Source organism: Ailuropoda melanoleuca, chromosome 4 (assembly GCF_002007445.2).
Source record: "Ailuropoda melanoleuca isolate Jingjing chromosome 4, ASM200744v2, whole genome shotgun sequence".
NCBI lineage: Eukaryota > Metazoa > Chordata > Mammalia > Carnivora > Ursidae > Ailuropoda > Ailuropoda melanoleuca.
In genome coordinates, this window is record NC_048221.1 from 142,404,554 (window position 1) to 142,421,586 (window position 17,033).

The 17,033-nt window shown below is 48.0% G+C and overlaps 1 protein-coding gene and 1 long non-coding RNA gene across 2 annotated transcripts; both read right to left on the bottom strand.

The window, feature by feature from the left end:
* Positions 1–452: 452 nt before the first annotated feature.
* RPS7 (ribosomal protein S7) lies at positions 453–6,549 on the bottom strand. The gene is made up of 7 exons (XM_002929310.4): positions 6,399–6,549; positions 6,084–6,167; positions 5,626–5,697; positions 4,703–4,846; positions 4,016–4,080; positions 1,156–1,306; positions 453–561 (listed from the first exon to the last, which is right to left on the bottom strand). Exons 2-7 carry the CDS (start codon positions 6,156–6,158, stop codon positions 484–486), a joined length of 585 nt encoding a protein of 194 aa, XP_002929356.1. The 5' UTR covers positions 6,159–6,167; positions 6,399–6,549; the 3' UTR covers positions 453–483.
* Positions 6,550–15,862: 9,313 nt separating this feature from the next.
* LOC117802069 lies at positions 15,863–16,840 on the bottom strand. The gene is made up of 2 exons (XR_004625130.1): positions 16,628–16,840; positions 15,863–16,428 (listed from the first exon to the last, which is right to left on the bottom strand). It is a non-coding gene; the product is annotated as an uncharacterized LOC117802069 (long non-coding RNA).
* Between the last annotated feature and the right edge of the window lie 193 nt (positions 16,841–17,033).

Sequence of the window (17,033 nt, forward strand, 5' to 3'; positions counted from 1 at the left end):
ACCCAGGCGCCCCCCTTAGAGAACTTTCTATCACAGTTTTCAAGGAACCATTCCTGGCCTGACTTCAGGTGCTCCTGAAACCTGTCCTTTCTCTTAGGCTGTACTTTCAGGCAGGCTGCCCAGGAGACCCGGCATTCGGGCAGTGCGCTGCGCTGGGACTGCGATGTAGGCTAAGTCACCCTATCGTTCGTGACTCCAGTACCTGCGTGATCTTTAGGTTGAACTTATCCAAGTGCCAATACTCGGCCACCTGGGGCAATTTCACAGGATTGTACCTATTACAACATCTCTGAATACAAGTATATCCCTCGCATTCATCAAACTGCCTGGTATAACCCACAGGCACCATGTCTGTTCAAATTCTTCCAGCCTACGCAGGAAACTACTGATAACGTAGACAGTTATACAACGACATCTCTGAAATTTTGAAAAACACACCACCGAAAACAGAATACTGTGAAAGTTTTATTTAATCATTTTTGTTTACAACTGAAACTCGGGGAACTCAAAGTTAACATCCTTGCCTGTGAGCTTCTTATAGACCCCAGAAAAAGTTTCAACCTACAAGGAAAGAAAGAATTCATCACAAAACTTTTAAATACACACATTCATCTTAAAGCCTAACGGTTTTGTGAGATTGTGCCCTGTGTGGTTTTTCCCCTCAGCAACCAGGTACTGAGAAAACGAGGAATATACGAGCCTGGGGACAGGCTCACCTGCAATGCTGGGGGACAGGGCTCTACCTACACCCCGGGGCCAGAGCGTGGTGCTCCTCATGGCCACGCAGACGAGAGTCCAGGAGCGAGCCCAAGGCCGTCCACATCAGCTATGCTTCACCAGGAATGAAGTGAAGGGACAGTCCTCCCAGAGTCTAACACTACCGACATCCCACCCCAAAGAATATACCATCGTACTAAAAGGAATTACTTTACTTCTAATTTTCCTAATAATTTAAAAGGCAGAGAACCCCAATTTCCAAAACATCCCCCACTATAAAACCGGACATATAATCCGAAGGGAAGTGGGCTGAGGTACAGATGGAAAAAGCTGGCTGAGTTTACTACTGCTGGATCTGGCAGTACATGGGAGACGGGTTACGCTGCCTCTCCCCCTCATCTGTGTTCGGAGCCTCCCACAATGCAGCCACCCCCCTACCTTGTGCTCCACGTTGTTCTGCTGTGCTTTATCCAAATGAACCTTTATGAGCCGGCTGCCATCCAGTTTCACACGGATTCTCTTGCCCACAATTTCACTTGGGAAAACCAAGTCCTCCAGGATCGCGTCATGCACGGCTGTCAATGTGCGGCTGAAAAAATATGGTGACAAAAGTAAGACATCGAGGAAGGTCTGCCCTCCTGGGGGCCCCTCAAAAGTCAAAAACATCAACAGCAAACCCCAGGTTTCTGAAACCAAATTAACACCAGTTTTCAAATACGCTACTTACATTTAATGGATCACAAAAGAGCCACTGCCAATCCAGACAGGGTAACAAGCACCGTATTTATTTATCTCAAAAGCTTAGTGTATGTGAAACGTGAAACCCTGCAAAGCGCACACACACCACGCCATTCCAGGCAATCATCCCCAGCAAGCGAGGGGCTCCTAGACCCTCCACCGTCACGAACCTGTTCAGGCTTATCTGCACTCACGATTTCTAGACTGAGTCGTTGCACCAGCCTCCTTACTACTCGCTCAACTCCCAAAACCATCCCTCTCCACCTCTGTCAAATCGATCGAAAAACCTATGTGATCACACAACCCATTAGGTAAGATCCCTCAAGGGCTCTCCATGGCCTCCAAGACACCTCCAAGACTCCTCGTTCTCTAGGAAGGAGGAACTGCTCTACCACCAGCTCTGCGATGGCAGCCCCGCCTGAGCCCCCATTTCCACCCCGTCACACAAACTGCCACAGTGACCTCACTCCTCTCCCGGTAGCACTTCAAGTTCACAACGTATCAGACTGCCTGACAACAGCTAGATTCGATAAATTCCAAACTTTGGGGGTATCTGTCATGTACCCCAAGATGCCAAGAATGAGAGAAGAGTGAAGAGGTAGTTATCGCCAGTGTTTACGGAACTACCTTGTGTAGGGAACTCACCCAGGTCATCTCACCCTCAGTAGATGGGATACTACACTCCACTCGCTTGCATTTCAGATCCAGCAGTTCCTACACACAATACACATTTTCTAGGGGCTCTAAAACGCCTACAAAGGTCTTACTGTTCCACAGCCAGAGAGAGCAAGCCCAGGGGAAATCCACTTCCCAAAGCCTCCATCACCTTCCAGAAAGCAAATGACACAGACGGCCCGACTGATCACTGCTACCCATGAATTACTAGGAAGGCATACAAATACGGAAATTGGTCAACTGTCGTCTCCTTTAAAACCAATCTGAATGGCATCAAAGCTAGCCTTAGCATCTTCTCTCAGATTCCAACATCATCTTTTACAAGGGGGAGCCATGGCAAGGCAACTCTAATAATCACCAGCGAGAGAACAGAATGCCTCAGAGGAAAAGTAACGGAAACCCTGCTATAGACTAGGAACCAGAACAAGTGAATCTCAGGATCTAATCTGTGCAGGAGAAAGTGAAGTACTAAAGAAGGAAAGAGGTCTGCAGGCAGTGCAAAGTGGCAGAACCACTATGCCTGTGGCCGAGCGCTTGGCCTAGGTGAACAGAAGGCCTCCAATGTGGAGACCAGGTCACCAGGAACCCAGTGAAGTCATCACCTGAGAAAATGTGGAAAACACAAGTTTGGGATGAGGGGCCGTGTGGATGGGTGAGTCTGCTGGATGCCAAGCAAGGGTTTGTTTTCATACTCAAAGAACGAACTTGGGCTCTAACAGACTAGATGCTCTCGATTACCTCCTGTGTTGGATGTCACACAAACTATCCAGAATACCAAAAAATCCCTGAATTCTTATGTTACTCCACTGCCCATAAAACAGGTTCAAATACATACGACTCAAATTCCAGAAACTCTGGCACCTGCCCTTCCAGTCTCCCCCACCACTCCTTTCCCACAGGGACATCTGCCCACAGCACTAGAGTCCTATCACGAACTCTTAGTGGTTTTACAAACAAGACTGAGTTTTAAAAATCCCAGCATTACCAGCACTAACTGAAACAGCAGATCTCCAAGCCCTGAGTCACTTTTCCTTATCCTTTGAGGAAAAGTAATACAAAGGGCAGACTCGATAAGCTTGTTGCCTATCTGGCAGTTAGGGACACTAGAACGTTCTTTCCCAAGCTGTTCCCCAGGGCAGGGCCTACAAGGATCCAATAACCCAACTCTGTGAAACCACACTTTACAGAACACTGAAAGGCCCAGATCAAGGAGCCAACAACATTCAATATTTGAGTTTATGCCAGATAATCTATAAGTCAAGCTTAAAGAACACTGTCCATTGGCATCTACAACTGCAGAACACTTTCAACCCGTTATGTCAGAACAGGAAAATCCACCTAATTTCTTAGCCTTAATTCACAGCAAAAATGAAAGGTCACCTCCCGCACACCTGCACTTCGTCCCTCAGCACTACCGTGTCTCATTGCTCCTATCCTTTGCCCAAAGAACTGGAGGAAAGTCTCATCTTTTGAGATAGCAGTGACCTATTTTTATATTACCTATGTAAGTACACAAATACTTACCTCCAGAATTTTAAAACATTTATACATAATTATAGAGAAAACCACGCTACTCAGTAAATATTCCCACGTGAACAGCTTTCCTAAACTATCTCTGTTTAATTTCAGAAACCTACCGCAATTCTTACTACAAAAAACCCATGCAAATCAAGAGTCATTAGTAAATGGTTTAAAACATACTTTTTTTTTTTTTTAAGCAGGCTCCACGCCCAACATGGAGCCCAAAAGCCTGAAGTGGGGACCAACATAGGGTCTGAACTCACGACCCGGAGATCAAACCTGAGCTGAGATCCAGAGTTGAACGCTTAACCCAATGAGCCACCCACACGCCCCTACAGTACGCTTTGACAGATAAAATACTCACCTCCTGGGACGCTTCTGCTTATTTTTTGTACGGCTTTTTCGAGTTGGCTTAGGCAGAATTCTCCTCTGTAAAGTAAAAATTGCCATGGAAAAAAGAAAAACCTTAAGTTGGCAGAAAGCTAAGAACTGTCAAACTTCTTTAAAAGAAAAAAAAAAGGAAAAAGCAGTAACAATAAATTCAAAGTTTGTGAAAGTCAACCAACCCAGAGCAAACAAGCTACTGAGAAATCCTACGAAGTACTCCCACCGACCCCCTGAAGCCTGCACACCCACACTGTCAGGCCCACTGCCTACTGGAGTAGAACACGACCACGGAGCCAGCACAATACCGAATTCTTTGTCAGTCTGGCCCTTCGTTCCCACAGAGCTGTTTGCACCGAGGCCAGATCTGAACTCAAACTATTCCTTAGCATCTGCTCTCCTCCCAAAGTCCACAGCTGACGCACTTCCACAGCGCGGGTCTCAAGCAGAAGAACCTCAGCTCAGACCAAGCACGCATCTAGCTTGATTCCTCTGCAAACAACCCGCTACATTTCTGCCGTTATGAACACAGAAAGCCTTTTTCACATCAAACACCAAAAATGTACTTTTTTTGCTGTTGCAACACAAAATCAAAGTGATTTTTTCCCCTCAAACACAGTGATTTAAAAAATTCCCACAACAAGACATTCAACAGTACAACAGATACCTGAGCAATAAAGACAACGTGCTTCCCACTGAACTTTTTCTCCAATTCACGGACTAGCCGGACTTGGATTTTCTGGAAAGATTTCAGTTGAGGAACGGGAACGAAGATGATAATAGCTTTCCGACCACCGCCAACTTCAATTTCCTAAAGGAAAAAACCCAACATTATTTTCATTTCATACTGTCCATTCTTCCCATGCAAGTACAACCCTGAATGAAAACACTGTGCGCAAACACTGTCATATGCACAAGACACCTCTGACATCAAAGCTCCTTTTAAAATCATCTTCCAGCTCTTTGTCCACCACCTCCTACAACCCCACTGTCCCTCTTCCTCCTGCCCCGCAGATCTGACAGATTTCTACGAACTTGCGGACAACCAGGATGCAAGACTAGCACTGACTACAGGACATAAACTTGCTTGCAACCCAAAACGGGGCTGGCTGTCCTCTGCACAACCTCTCCACCTGTGCAAATCTATGGCAGCTTTGAACTGAAGACCGGAATCTGGGAAACTTCACTTCCCATCATTTGCACACTAGACCCACACTCTGAGTCAAGACAACTGCTCTGGAGAGTGAGAAAGTAGACACTGCAAGTCAGGAGAAGAGCAGGCGTCCCAGACCCTCTGTCTCTGCCCATTTTCTTACTCCCCTGTGGCAGCAGCACAGTGCGGGGGCCAGGGAACCCCGCTGACCCCCTCCCCATCCTGCAAGCCCACCCCGACCCCGCGCCTGGACGAGGCCCACCCAGAGCACCGCACCGGCCCCGGCGGCTCTTGACACGTGCTCACGAGCCAGGCTGCAAGGTCCCAGGCGATGGGATTTCCAGACATTCTTGACAAGCAGCTTCTCCCGGGCGTGGGGTGGAGAGAACCGCTGGAACCCCCTACCCCCCCCCCGCCATAAAGAAGCTAAACTTCACCTTGGCTGCCGTGATATTCAGCTCCCTTAACTGGGCTTTGAGGTCGGAGTTCATCTCCAACTCAAGGAGAGCCTAGGGGAAAGCAACAGGAGCCGAGCCTCAGTGGCCGGCCCGGCCGGCGGGGGGCCCACGATCCACCCACGTGCGGGCCCGCCGCCACTCGTGGGCTCCTCCCGGACGTGTGTCCCCTACCTCCACCGGGGTGACGCGCGCCGGGACTCCCGCTGGGGGGGGCGGGGGCGGTGACACGCTGCCGGGAGATAGAGGGTGGGGAGCACACGAGATGGGGGAGGACACACGCCGCCGGGGAAGGGGGACATGCGCGGGGGAGGACACGCCGCCGGGGGGACAGCAGCCGGGGGACTCGTGCCGGGGAAGGGGACTTGCGCGGGTGGGGGGAACAGGAGCCGGGGTCGGGAGGACACGCCGCCGGGGCGCCGGCCCTGCCCGCCCCTCACCTGGGAGATGCCGGACTCGAACTCGTCCGGCTTCTCGCCATTGGGCTTCACGATCTTCGCGCTCGAACTGAACATGGCCTTCTCCTGCAAGCACAGAGCGTCCTAGCTGAGCTGTCCGCGGCCCCGAGCCGCAGACCCCCGCCGGCCCCCACCCCGGCCCCGCTCCACCCCGCAGAAGCCATCGGGGGGCACAGCCCGGGTAATCGGCCGTATCCCCGCCCGGTGAGCAGGGCCCCCCGATCCAGGGCGAACTCCGAAACGTGTTTTCCACGGAGTCGGCTGAAAAGTCCGGCGGAGCGTAGGCCACCAACATACCTCGGTGAGAGCGCCGGCCTAGGAAGAGGCCTAAGTCTCGCGAGAGATCCTCAAATCCCAACGGCGAAAAGGAAGAGGCGGGAACAGTACGAGTAGAGAAACCGGAAGAACCACTGAAAAGCGATCGAAGCCTAGAGAGTCCCAGGAAGAAGCGGGGGGACCAGTGCGTTGGGAACTTTCCTCCGCCCGCCGCGTTTCTTTTCCGCTGTGGTTGGCTGGCGTGGCCCGGGCAGCTGCAGTAGAGTTGCAGGCGGAGTCGGGGGGCCGGGCCGGGGGTCTGGGCGGGGTCGGGGGCCCGCGAAAAACAACTCCGTCCCGAAGAGAGGACGTTTAAAAAACACCCACTTAACCCGAGGAATCTCACTTCCCCGCTGAAGCCATGAAAGGAAGCGGCGATTCGGATTCCAGTTGTGCCGTAGAGAACCCAATGGCATGACGTTTGTCCGAGCGCTTCGGGAGCGAAGCGCTTTACGACTAAACGCGCTTTTTGGGACGCAAACACTTAGCCCTCGGCGGTGGGCGGCGGGCAGTTCCGGGAAGTCCGCAAACGCCTGGGGGGCGGGTTCGGGGCGTCACTTGCTGGTTGGGGGATTGTCCCAGGGGTAACGCTCGGGGGTCCGCGACGCGGGCAGGGGCCGGACCGCCGGGCTCAGCGGGGGTAACGGGCTCGGGGGTCCTCGACGCGGGCAGGGGCCGGACCGTCGGACTCAGCGGGGGTAACGGGCTCGGGGGTCCGCGACGCGGGCAGGGGCGAGTTCCGGGGAGGGTTTTTCCAGCTGGTCAGAGCCTGACCTTAATGCCAGCACACAGAGATGAAATCTTGAGGGATGGCACAAAAATACCCGGTTGAACAAAAATGCATTTATTGGAAAAGTGCCTACCTTTGTGCCATGCTGCCACTTCACATTCACGTGTAGAGGAACTAAAAACATAATTCACAAATAATGTGTGATGTCCGCCCTCTGTGCTAGTACTGCACTGGGTGCTAGTGATAAGGAGAACCCGCTGAATCCTTGCCCTCAGGAAGATTACCCTTCAGTAAAGAAGACCTCACGTAAATGGTATCACGAAGTGTGGGAACAAACAGCAGTAAAATGAGTTAAGGGTGTTGTGGAAATGCTGGGGTCTGGAGCCAAGGGCCAAAAAAGAATTCTCAAGATGTCTTTGGTGCAAAAAGGTGGATTTATTAAAGCAGGAGGACAGGACCCATGGGCAGAAAAAGCTGCCCTGGGGTCATGAGGAGTGGCCAATTATATACTTTCAAGTTGGGTGGGGGTGAGGGATAGCTTAAGTCTGTAAGGAGTTTGGAAGCAAGGTTTCCAGGACCTTGAGGGGACTAGCTATTGCTGGGAAAAGTCATTTGTTACCATCTAATAAAACCTTAGTCATGAGATCCTTCAGATGCATATCGGTGGGCCACATGCTTGGGGGATGACTGTCAACGTATATACTGGAGGAAAGTCCAAAGGCATTTCTGTATGTTTAGACTCACAGGATCCTGGGGGGCCCTTAGCAAAGCGTCGACATCAAGGCAACCGAGCTCCCAGAGGAAAGTCACTCTGTTTCAAGGACTTTCCAGTGGGCTGGATGTAATAAGGAAGTTTAATTTTTCTTTTGCCCTTGTTGCCCATATCAAAGGGGACAAGGAGGATTCATGCTCTAAGAAGTCAGGGAAGTTTTTGGAAGAGAGGGAATTAACCTGAGACGTAGAAGAGAAGTAGGAGCTTTTCACCAGGGAGAAGAGCCTTCCAGACGGGGAACAACTGGTGCCAAATTCTCTGGCTGTGGTCACAGAATTTCATCTCCTTGAGGCTCAGTTTCATCATCTGTCGGATTCAACAGTCACTGTGCCCCTCACAGTCCCCACGGGCCAAGCACTGAAAGATGCTGAAAACATTACACTAAGTAATAGGTACGATTGCGTTCATCAGATTTTCTTTTAAAGATCTTACTTATTTGAAAGAGAGCAAAGGGAAAAGCAGACTCCCCACTGAGCAAGGAGCCTGATACGGGACTGGATCCTAAGACTCCGGGATCACGACCTGAGCAGAAAGCAGACACTTAACTGACTGAGCCACCCAGGTGCCTCACGTTCATCAGATTTGTAAAGTTATGTTTTGTTAATAATGCTGAAAAAAACAAACAAAACACTATCTCCTTGGAAAATGAAGAGTCAACTTGAAACATGTTCCAGAAAGAAAAGTAGAGCTGCTCCTCTAATCTTACCTGGGCAGTCGTTCTGAACACACTTGCTGAACCATGTCCGTGTCCTTACTCTACATGCCCGGCTTTCATCCCTGCCACACTCTACCAAAGTGCGGGAGGTGTATTCAGTGAAGTTTTTTCTGGTTTCCAGCACTCTGTTGAATAGGAGTGGTCAAGGAGGACTTCCTTGCCTTTCCCCCCTCACCTTGGGGAAAGCATTGTCTCTCATCATAGGTGTGATGTTAGCATTAGGTTTCTTTGTGAATGTTCTTTATTGGGTTGAGGAAGATCCCCTCTATCCCTATTTTCCAGAGAGTTTTTATCTTGAGTGATATTATGTCAGATGCTTTTTATGCGTCAATTAATAGGATCATGTGAGTTTTTCTTCTTAGCCTGTTAATATGGTGGACTTCATTAATTAATTTTGAAGCAATGAACCCGCCTTGAATCTGTAGTAAACCCCACTTGGTCGTAGAATATCATTCTTTTTAATATTGCTGTGTTCCATTTACTAATATTTTGTTGATGACTTTGTTGTGTCTGTGTCCATGAGGGACATTGATCTATAGTTTTCTTTTTTGTACTATTATAGTCTGGTTTTGGTATTAGGTTAATACCAGCATCATAAAATGAGAAGTATGGGGAAGTGTTCCCTCATCTTCTGTTTCCCAGAAAAGCTTGTGTAGAATCAGATAATTCTTCAAGCATCTACTGGAATTCTGCCATGAAATCATTAGGGCTGCAGATTTCTTTTTTTTAGAGGTTTTTAAAATTACAAATTAAATTTAACAGTTACAAGGGTATTAAAATTTTCTATTTCACATTGAACGAGATTTGGCAGTTTGTGCTTTTAGAGGAATTGTTCCCATTCAATGGGTTGAATTTATGTGAGTAGAGTTGTTCATAGTAGTCTCTTATCCTTTTAATTTTCCTAACTATTTTAAGGTACATTTTTAAGTAGCTGTCACAGAGAACCTTCAAATCAATACATTATTATAAGCCTGGTGGAATATGCTGAATTTTTAAAACTTGGAACCTCATAGAATGTTGCACATGTACATTCAGCAGGTGTTTCTAGGCTCTCAGTCACAACTACGGATTGCTGTGCTGACATCCATGTTAGGAAATGCCTACTAACTGGTGTTTATGTATTTACTGGTTTCTTTATTTAACTGTACAATAAATGAGTCAGTAATACCAACAGGATTGAATAACAAGTCTCAAGAGGGATGTAATCTGTCCTCTTCACTTACTTTCACTTTGTCAGCCACCGTGTGTGTGTGTGTGTGTGTGTGTGTGTGTGTGTGTGTGTATGTATTATGGACTCATGACTGCTCAGATGTACTATCAGTCAAACCAGTGTTCTGCTTTGACGTTCAAGCTGTTGCACTCAGTTTTGACCAGCAGAACTTTTAGGAGACATTAAAACGTTAGCCCCTTTTAGATGAGTTTCCACGCCCCATCGTCTCCACTCATCTGTGAACATGCTGCTTTCTGGCACAAGGTGATCCAGGCTAGTTTTACACCATTCTGTCTCAGACATGGGATTGGAGAGCAGATCTTGGCACGAGGGCACCTCCTGGAGGTCCTCTCGAGGCCGCCCCACTCTTCATAACTGGCATGATGATCTTCAGTACGTGTGATCGGTTTACTAGCCCTCCTTGTGTATCTGTGACCTTACAGTCCTTTCTAGGGGGAGAATTACAAAAACCTACAGGTCACAGAACAGGAATTCTATACCTCCTACACAACCCTCTCTCCCTCTCCCTCCACCCCTCCCCCTGACATTCTCATGTGTATGCTCTCTCCCTCAAATAAATAAATCTTTAAAAAGTCATAAATATAGAACTTCAATTTCTCAGAAGACTTTGGATAAATGTTAATATTTATTACTTTAATGTTAATCCAGTTGAAACTTCCTAAAGCCAATGAGGGATGTCATAAATTACAATCAGAGTATATAAAAATCAAAATTTTTCAGTAACTGGGAAATATAATACATTTAAATCATATCCAAAATTTCAAGTGGAAAATATTCCTTAGGTTTACATTGTTTCCAGATTGTCTTGAGTCCTGCTAGCATTGTTTCATAAAAGACACCCATATGTTATAACACAATGTAATTGCAATACATTGCAATTTAAATCCCATGTTTTAACTCACATAAGTCTTCAGCTATTTAAAGAAGAAAATGCTTACCTAAAATCAAACATGTCATGTCCCCAATTCCCCAACCATGCATTCTTCATTTGTCACTAAAATACAAAACTATATTCTTTAAAAATCAGTGTTTCTTCAACTTTAACATGCAAAGGAATCACCTAGTGATAATTGTAAAATACAGATTCTGATTCAGAAGTTCTGGGCTGGGGCTCAATATTTTATACTTCTAACATGCTCCCAGGTGATACACATGAGGCTGGTCCAGGGATGACACAGAGTTACAAGGGACCAGATGTCGAGAGGAATTACAATAGCTAGTAACAGGGAATGAAAATCCCTTTCAGCATGAAGGAAATGAATTAGAGAATCGACAGTTTGGTCCTCAAGGGACCAAGAGACCCTGCCTGGGTAGTTCTGGTCCAGGAAAGAATACTGTCGGGGTAGTTAAACAGCCAAGATCTGTGTGTGTGTGTGTGTGGGTGGGTGTGTGTGTGTATCCTACGTTGGGTAAAGTCCCCCATTAAACGACCCTGTGCTGGGAATGTATAATGTCAGCACCTGAGGCAGAAAGCCTAGAGGTCAGACAGATGAGCGTGCCCAGACTGCAGTCATTCCCTTCCACACCGCTGCTCCCTGTGTTAATGATAAAGTGACAGGAGGAGAGTTACCGCAGAGTCCTTGCAAGTAAAGCAAATTTATGGACCTGTCTGGCCGTTCAAGAATTAATGGATTGAATTTAGCAAAAGGTTTTGTCTCTCCCCGCCACTTAGAGCTGCCAGGGTTTTCGTAATTATTACCTGGTGGCCAGTAGGGAGCATGGGAATGAAATGAAGGTGAAGCCTGCGATGAATGTGAAAATCAACTGTGTATAATGAAGCAAGGTCACTGGCTTCTTCTGGAAAGTTTCAAAGTCACCCTTCCTATGTAACAGTATCTGATCTGTAGACATGGGTGACCTAGGTGGATGGGTAATCGGTGGATTAGGTGAATGAAATGTAATTGTTCAAACATTAATATTTATGATACAGAGAGATGCACTTGATTTTTATCATAAACTGATAATTTGCTCATCTTCAATATATTTCATCAACACCATTCTTCTCATGACCCTTCATGAAACATGTACCGGATGAAAGTAGTAATGTGACATGGGGATTGTGCTTTTGTATCAGACGGGATTAGAGGCTGCATGCTGTCCGTATTCACAGCCATCACACATGGTGTCATTATCTCCAGTTTTCAGATGGGAGAACAGAGACTTCAGGCAACTCACCAAATGTATACAGCTAATAAATTGTCGTGCAGCCAGTGTGTGAGCTGCACAGGTCAGGGCTGGGGGAGAACAGGAGAGGTCTGGAGGATGTGATTCACGCACTGCGTTTCTACTCTCGGTCCTGCCGTGTGCTCACCCTGTGCACTCCACAGAAGTCCACAATCACTCTGCATGCTAGCACACCAGTAACCCCACCCCCAGGAGCCAAGGGCCTCCCGAGGTCGGGGAAGTCGATTGACAAAGCCCTGCAGACCTGATGGTCCTCAGGTATCACACTTTGCTGGTATTGTTCTTGGTAACAGGTCACCTTTAGGGAAATCACAGAAGTACGTTGTCTCCAGAAAACTGCAGCTGAGATGCCCTTAGCTCGGTAATCATGTTCCTGGGGCTACATGAAGGCATTTTCTGCCGCTGTTCAGGCTGAGACTGGGAATACAACCCACAACCGGTAGAAACCTGGGGTGCGTGTGTTAGGAGCTAGCGGAGGGCAGGGGAGTCCCTGCACATGTGATGTCGAGTGGCTTACTGTTAGCCTCCTTCTCCAGTCAATAAAAGTATTTTCAGTTATCATCATGCCATGGTCGTCATTATCTTCCTAATTCACTCTTTCAAAATCAATAATTAACATTTAAAAAGAATAAATTTCAATCTTAAAAACATCGTTCAAATTCAGTAAAATATTTAATGTGCAAACTAAAATCCACTCTTTATTTTTATTTATTTCGGGCATCTCAGCACCCAACGTGGGCCTGGAACTCGCAACCCCGAAATCAGGAGTTGCACGCTCCTGCGACGGAGCCGGCCAGTACCCCTAAAATCTACTCTTCAACAAAAACATGTCAGCGTGGAGCTGTCACCGCCATTTCACTGTCTAATCTATAACACAAGTGATCACAGGGAATGACGTTGTGAAGTAACGCAAATTCCAGGCCGACTTCTCCGTCTTCACAGTCACCGAACTGCCCCCTGCTGGCTTCAGACGTACTGTCCAAACGCCGCTCACGCGGCGCCTAGAGCTGCACCCAGCCAAGCTTGCAGCCCACCAGAGCCCCTGAGCTGGTGCGCTTGTCGCGGAGTGCACGCTGCTGGAGCCAGCTTGTCACGGCGAGGCCATGGAGCTAAAGTCCATGTAAAACATAATGTTGTTAAAGATTTATAATAGGGGCGCCTGGGTGCAGATCTCAGGGTCTTGAGGTCAAGCCCCGAGTCAGACTCTGCTAAAGCGTGGTCGGCTTGAGATTCTCTCTCCTTCTCCCTCTGCCCCTCCCACTCGTGCTCTCTTGCTTCCTCTCTAAAATACAACAAACCTTAAATGAAAAAAAGATTTGTAATAAAAATGGGTGACTACACACACACACACACTTTAAACTCAGTATACCACAACTGTTTGTTTAGACTTAGACCAACAAGAAAGTTTTTTTCTGGATGGTGCATTTATCACTGGCAACATTTAGAAAATTTGATTTAGTTTTATTATCATTTTAAAATCCTCTACAGAAAAGCTCTCCCCTCCGCCCCGTATTACCTGCACCAGGGCCAAGGTCCCACTGCCCAGCCATTGGTATGATGGAGGGAGGGGCTGTGGGATGATGGACGGTGGACTGGGAAGTATTCAGATGAGGAACTGACTCTGGTGGCCGACCACCCCCCATCCAGGTTCTGGATGGGCATGGGCGTAATTTCCAGGGGTGACTACCTTAACCCCAGGACCTCCGGGCGTGAACTGTAAGACCCTGAATGTAGCAGATGATCCTCCTGCCCCATGCACAGTTTACAAGGGATGGAGACTGGCCGGCTGGATCCGAGTGAGCGTCTGGCTACGATGACCAGGCCCATAGAGGGAACCCCTGCTCTGGGGCTCGCCTCTCTTCCTTGACAACAGGCAGCAAAGTGAGCTCTCTGGCTTCTGCTCTCACCTGACTGCCCCCGGATTCCTCGGATTCCTCGTTGGTGCTGAGCACAGCTTAAGATTAACAGCCCAAAGATTGGGGATCAAGTTCCAGGTCAACAACAAACTCGGTGACTTTGGGCAAGTCATTAAAAACTCCCTGGGCCTGTTTATCTGTCCAATAGACCTAAGGTCTGCCTGTTGACCTCACAGGACTGGGGTGGAAAGCGAACAGAGTCACAGAAATGAAGCAGTGTGGCCGTCTACAGCAGGGAGGAGTGTCCTGAAATGTGACTGTGCTTCAGAACCACGGTTGCGGGGGGGGGGGGGGGGGGGGGGGGGGGGGGGTAGCTTGCTAAGACACACAATGCTGGGCTTCCTCCCTCCCTCCCCGCAGTGTTTGGGGCAGATCAATCCTGCCGGTGTGACGCAGGACCCAGAATTCCCAAACTGCACCTTTTGGGAAATCCTAATGTGTTTTACAGAAGCATGTTAGAGATTTTGGTAGAAATATTATTCAAAAAATACAATTTACAGAAAAAGTGTAAATTGCAATTATAAGCACACAGTTTGAATATATTATTTTTCAAGCGTTCCTGTGTTGATCTGTAATTATTTTCTAGGTCAGCAGTTCCTAGGATTTTGGCCTCAGGAATCTTTGGACTTTTGAAAGTTATCAAAGACCTTGAAGAATTTTTTTTTGTAGGTTGTGACCATTGATATTTACTGCATGCAACATAAAATGGAGAAAATTTTTAAATTACTCATTAAAACAATAAGCCCATTTCAAGTTAATATAAGTAATGTATTTTATTAAAAATAACTATATCCCCTGCCCCCAAAGTGAGAAGAGTAGCATTGATTTACCTTTTGCAAATGTCGGTAATGTCTGGCTTAGGGAAAGACTATGTTCACTCCTCTCTTCTTTTCCTTTAGATTTACTGCTTTCTGCATGTATGTGTAACTCAAAGAGTACATGTTTTCATTTTCGTTGTTTTTAGATTTATAAGAAGGATGTCCTATCTCCACTCGGGGACTTGCTTTTTCACTTGCTATCATATTGCTAATAATTATCTATACTTGTGTGTGTCAACGATACTTAGCTCACTCATTTTGAATGCTGACGAGTCTCACTAACTTCTGGGCCAGTGCTCAGTACTATTTTGAGAATGGGCCAGTGTTTGCCCAGGAGAGGTAAAGTCATATACAATTGGAGCCAGAGATTAAGATAGGGAAGATTTTCAGATGACTAATTGGTTAATTAAACACTGGAAGTAACAGTTTTGGAATTATAGAAAGTTGCGCGGGTGATTTTCTTAACGTACTCAGATAATTCTAACCAAAACTTTAGAGGGCCGATGAGTGTCCTACGATAAAGGACCACAGCCAGCCAACTCACATGGAAAAGCAAGTCCCAAGTGGGTCTGACCCCAGGATCAGGCCAGTGGGAGGGGCAGCAGCCGTTAGGCAGTGCTTTGACAGGGACCCAGCCTCCTTCCTCCCCAGGGAGCACCATGAGCGCAGCTGTGTCTATAACCTCCACTACTGCCAACATGTCATAGTGGACTGACTATCCCAGCTCAGAGTTTTAGAGTGAAGACTTTTGCTTTCGGCCCACTACACTCAGCCTCCTAATGTGCAACCAGGTCTTCCAGTGCAGTCTATGTCCATAACCGAACCTGTTGTCACCGGAAAGGATGAGCTAGTGATGCCGCTGAAGAAAGCATGTCTGGAAATACATCGTCCAAGGTCTAGCCTGAGCTCACTCAGAGGCCACTGGCACTCCAGAAGCCTTGAGTGAAGACAGAACAAACTGCAGTGAAAAGAGGGGCTGCCATCATCCTGAGAGCAGTGGCCAGGGCATCTCTGGGTTTCATATCTCTTCTAGATATCATGATCAATCATTAATCATTTTTAAGTACAATTTTTAAATTCTTTTTAAAGCTTATTTATTTTTTTTAGTAACCTCTACCCCCAACATGGGGTTGGAACTCATTACCCAGAGATCCAAGAAGCGCACACGCTTTCAACTGAGCCAGCCAGGTGCTTCCAGGGCAATTTTTTAAAGAAGCTATCTTGAAGTGGAATAAAAATAGGAATGAGGAATGGACCATAGCCAATTTAAATTTAAATGAGGAAAGCTGAAATTCCTTAAATGAATGTTCTTTGAGTTCACAGACAAGCACACACCTGACCACAGGGAGGTGTGTGCTTGTCTCCCCTTCGCTGTTCCTTCTTCCTTCTCTCTGCCTAATGCATGTGAATGAACTTTCTGCCCTTCAAAACCATATTCGCCGCCCGCCCCTCGCCCCGGCCCAGGCAGTCTCGCTCTCTGGTGTCTGCCCCGCACTTCTCAAACTGGTGGCTTTGCACTCTCGTCTCCTCGTTCACGGGCCCATCTCGGCGGTTCGTCGGTGCTCAGACTGTCTTACACAATCTTGCACAGCCGGGGCTGGGGCAGCGCGCAGTCGATGTTCGGTAAGGGGTGCCCAACTGAACACCTAGAGAAAATTAAAGTCGTTCAAAATTAATTTGAAAAGTAAGGCTTGCCAGTGGACAGGACTTTTCAAAGAAGTCGTTTTGCTTACTAGAGCAAAAGTCAAATATCGGGCAGAATTCTAACAAATTGCCTTTACAACTGAATGTTCTCCCTGGGTCCCCGCGCATTAGGATTTGACATCCTCCTGGTCACGAACTCACGTGAGTGGCGCGCCTCCCCTCCCCGCCGGCCTCGGCTCTCTTTCTCATCGCTGAACGCCAGTCCTTCCGGCCTCTACGACAGTTAGGAGGAAGCCACCTATTCCTTTGGTTGGACAGCCCGGACTGCACACACAGGGCCCGGGACAGCGCCCCAGACCGCGGCGGGGAGGAGAAGGGCGAGAATACCAGCCTCTAGCGGTCCCGCCCGCCCACACCGCCCAGACCGCCCAGACCGCCCAGACCCCGCCCCTTCGCGCGGCACCGCCCCCGCCCCCAGTCCCCACCCACCTCCGTAGGTCCCGCCCCTCCCGGGACCGCCCAGTTTCGACTTTCTCCCTGACTTCCGGGATATTGAGCCTGAAAAGCGCAGGGCGCTGCGCCCCTAGGCCCCACCTCCCAGGCCCTG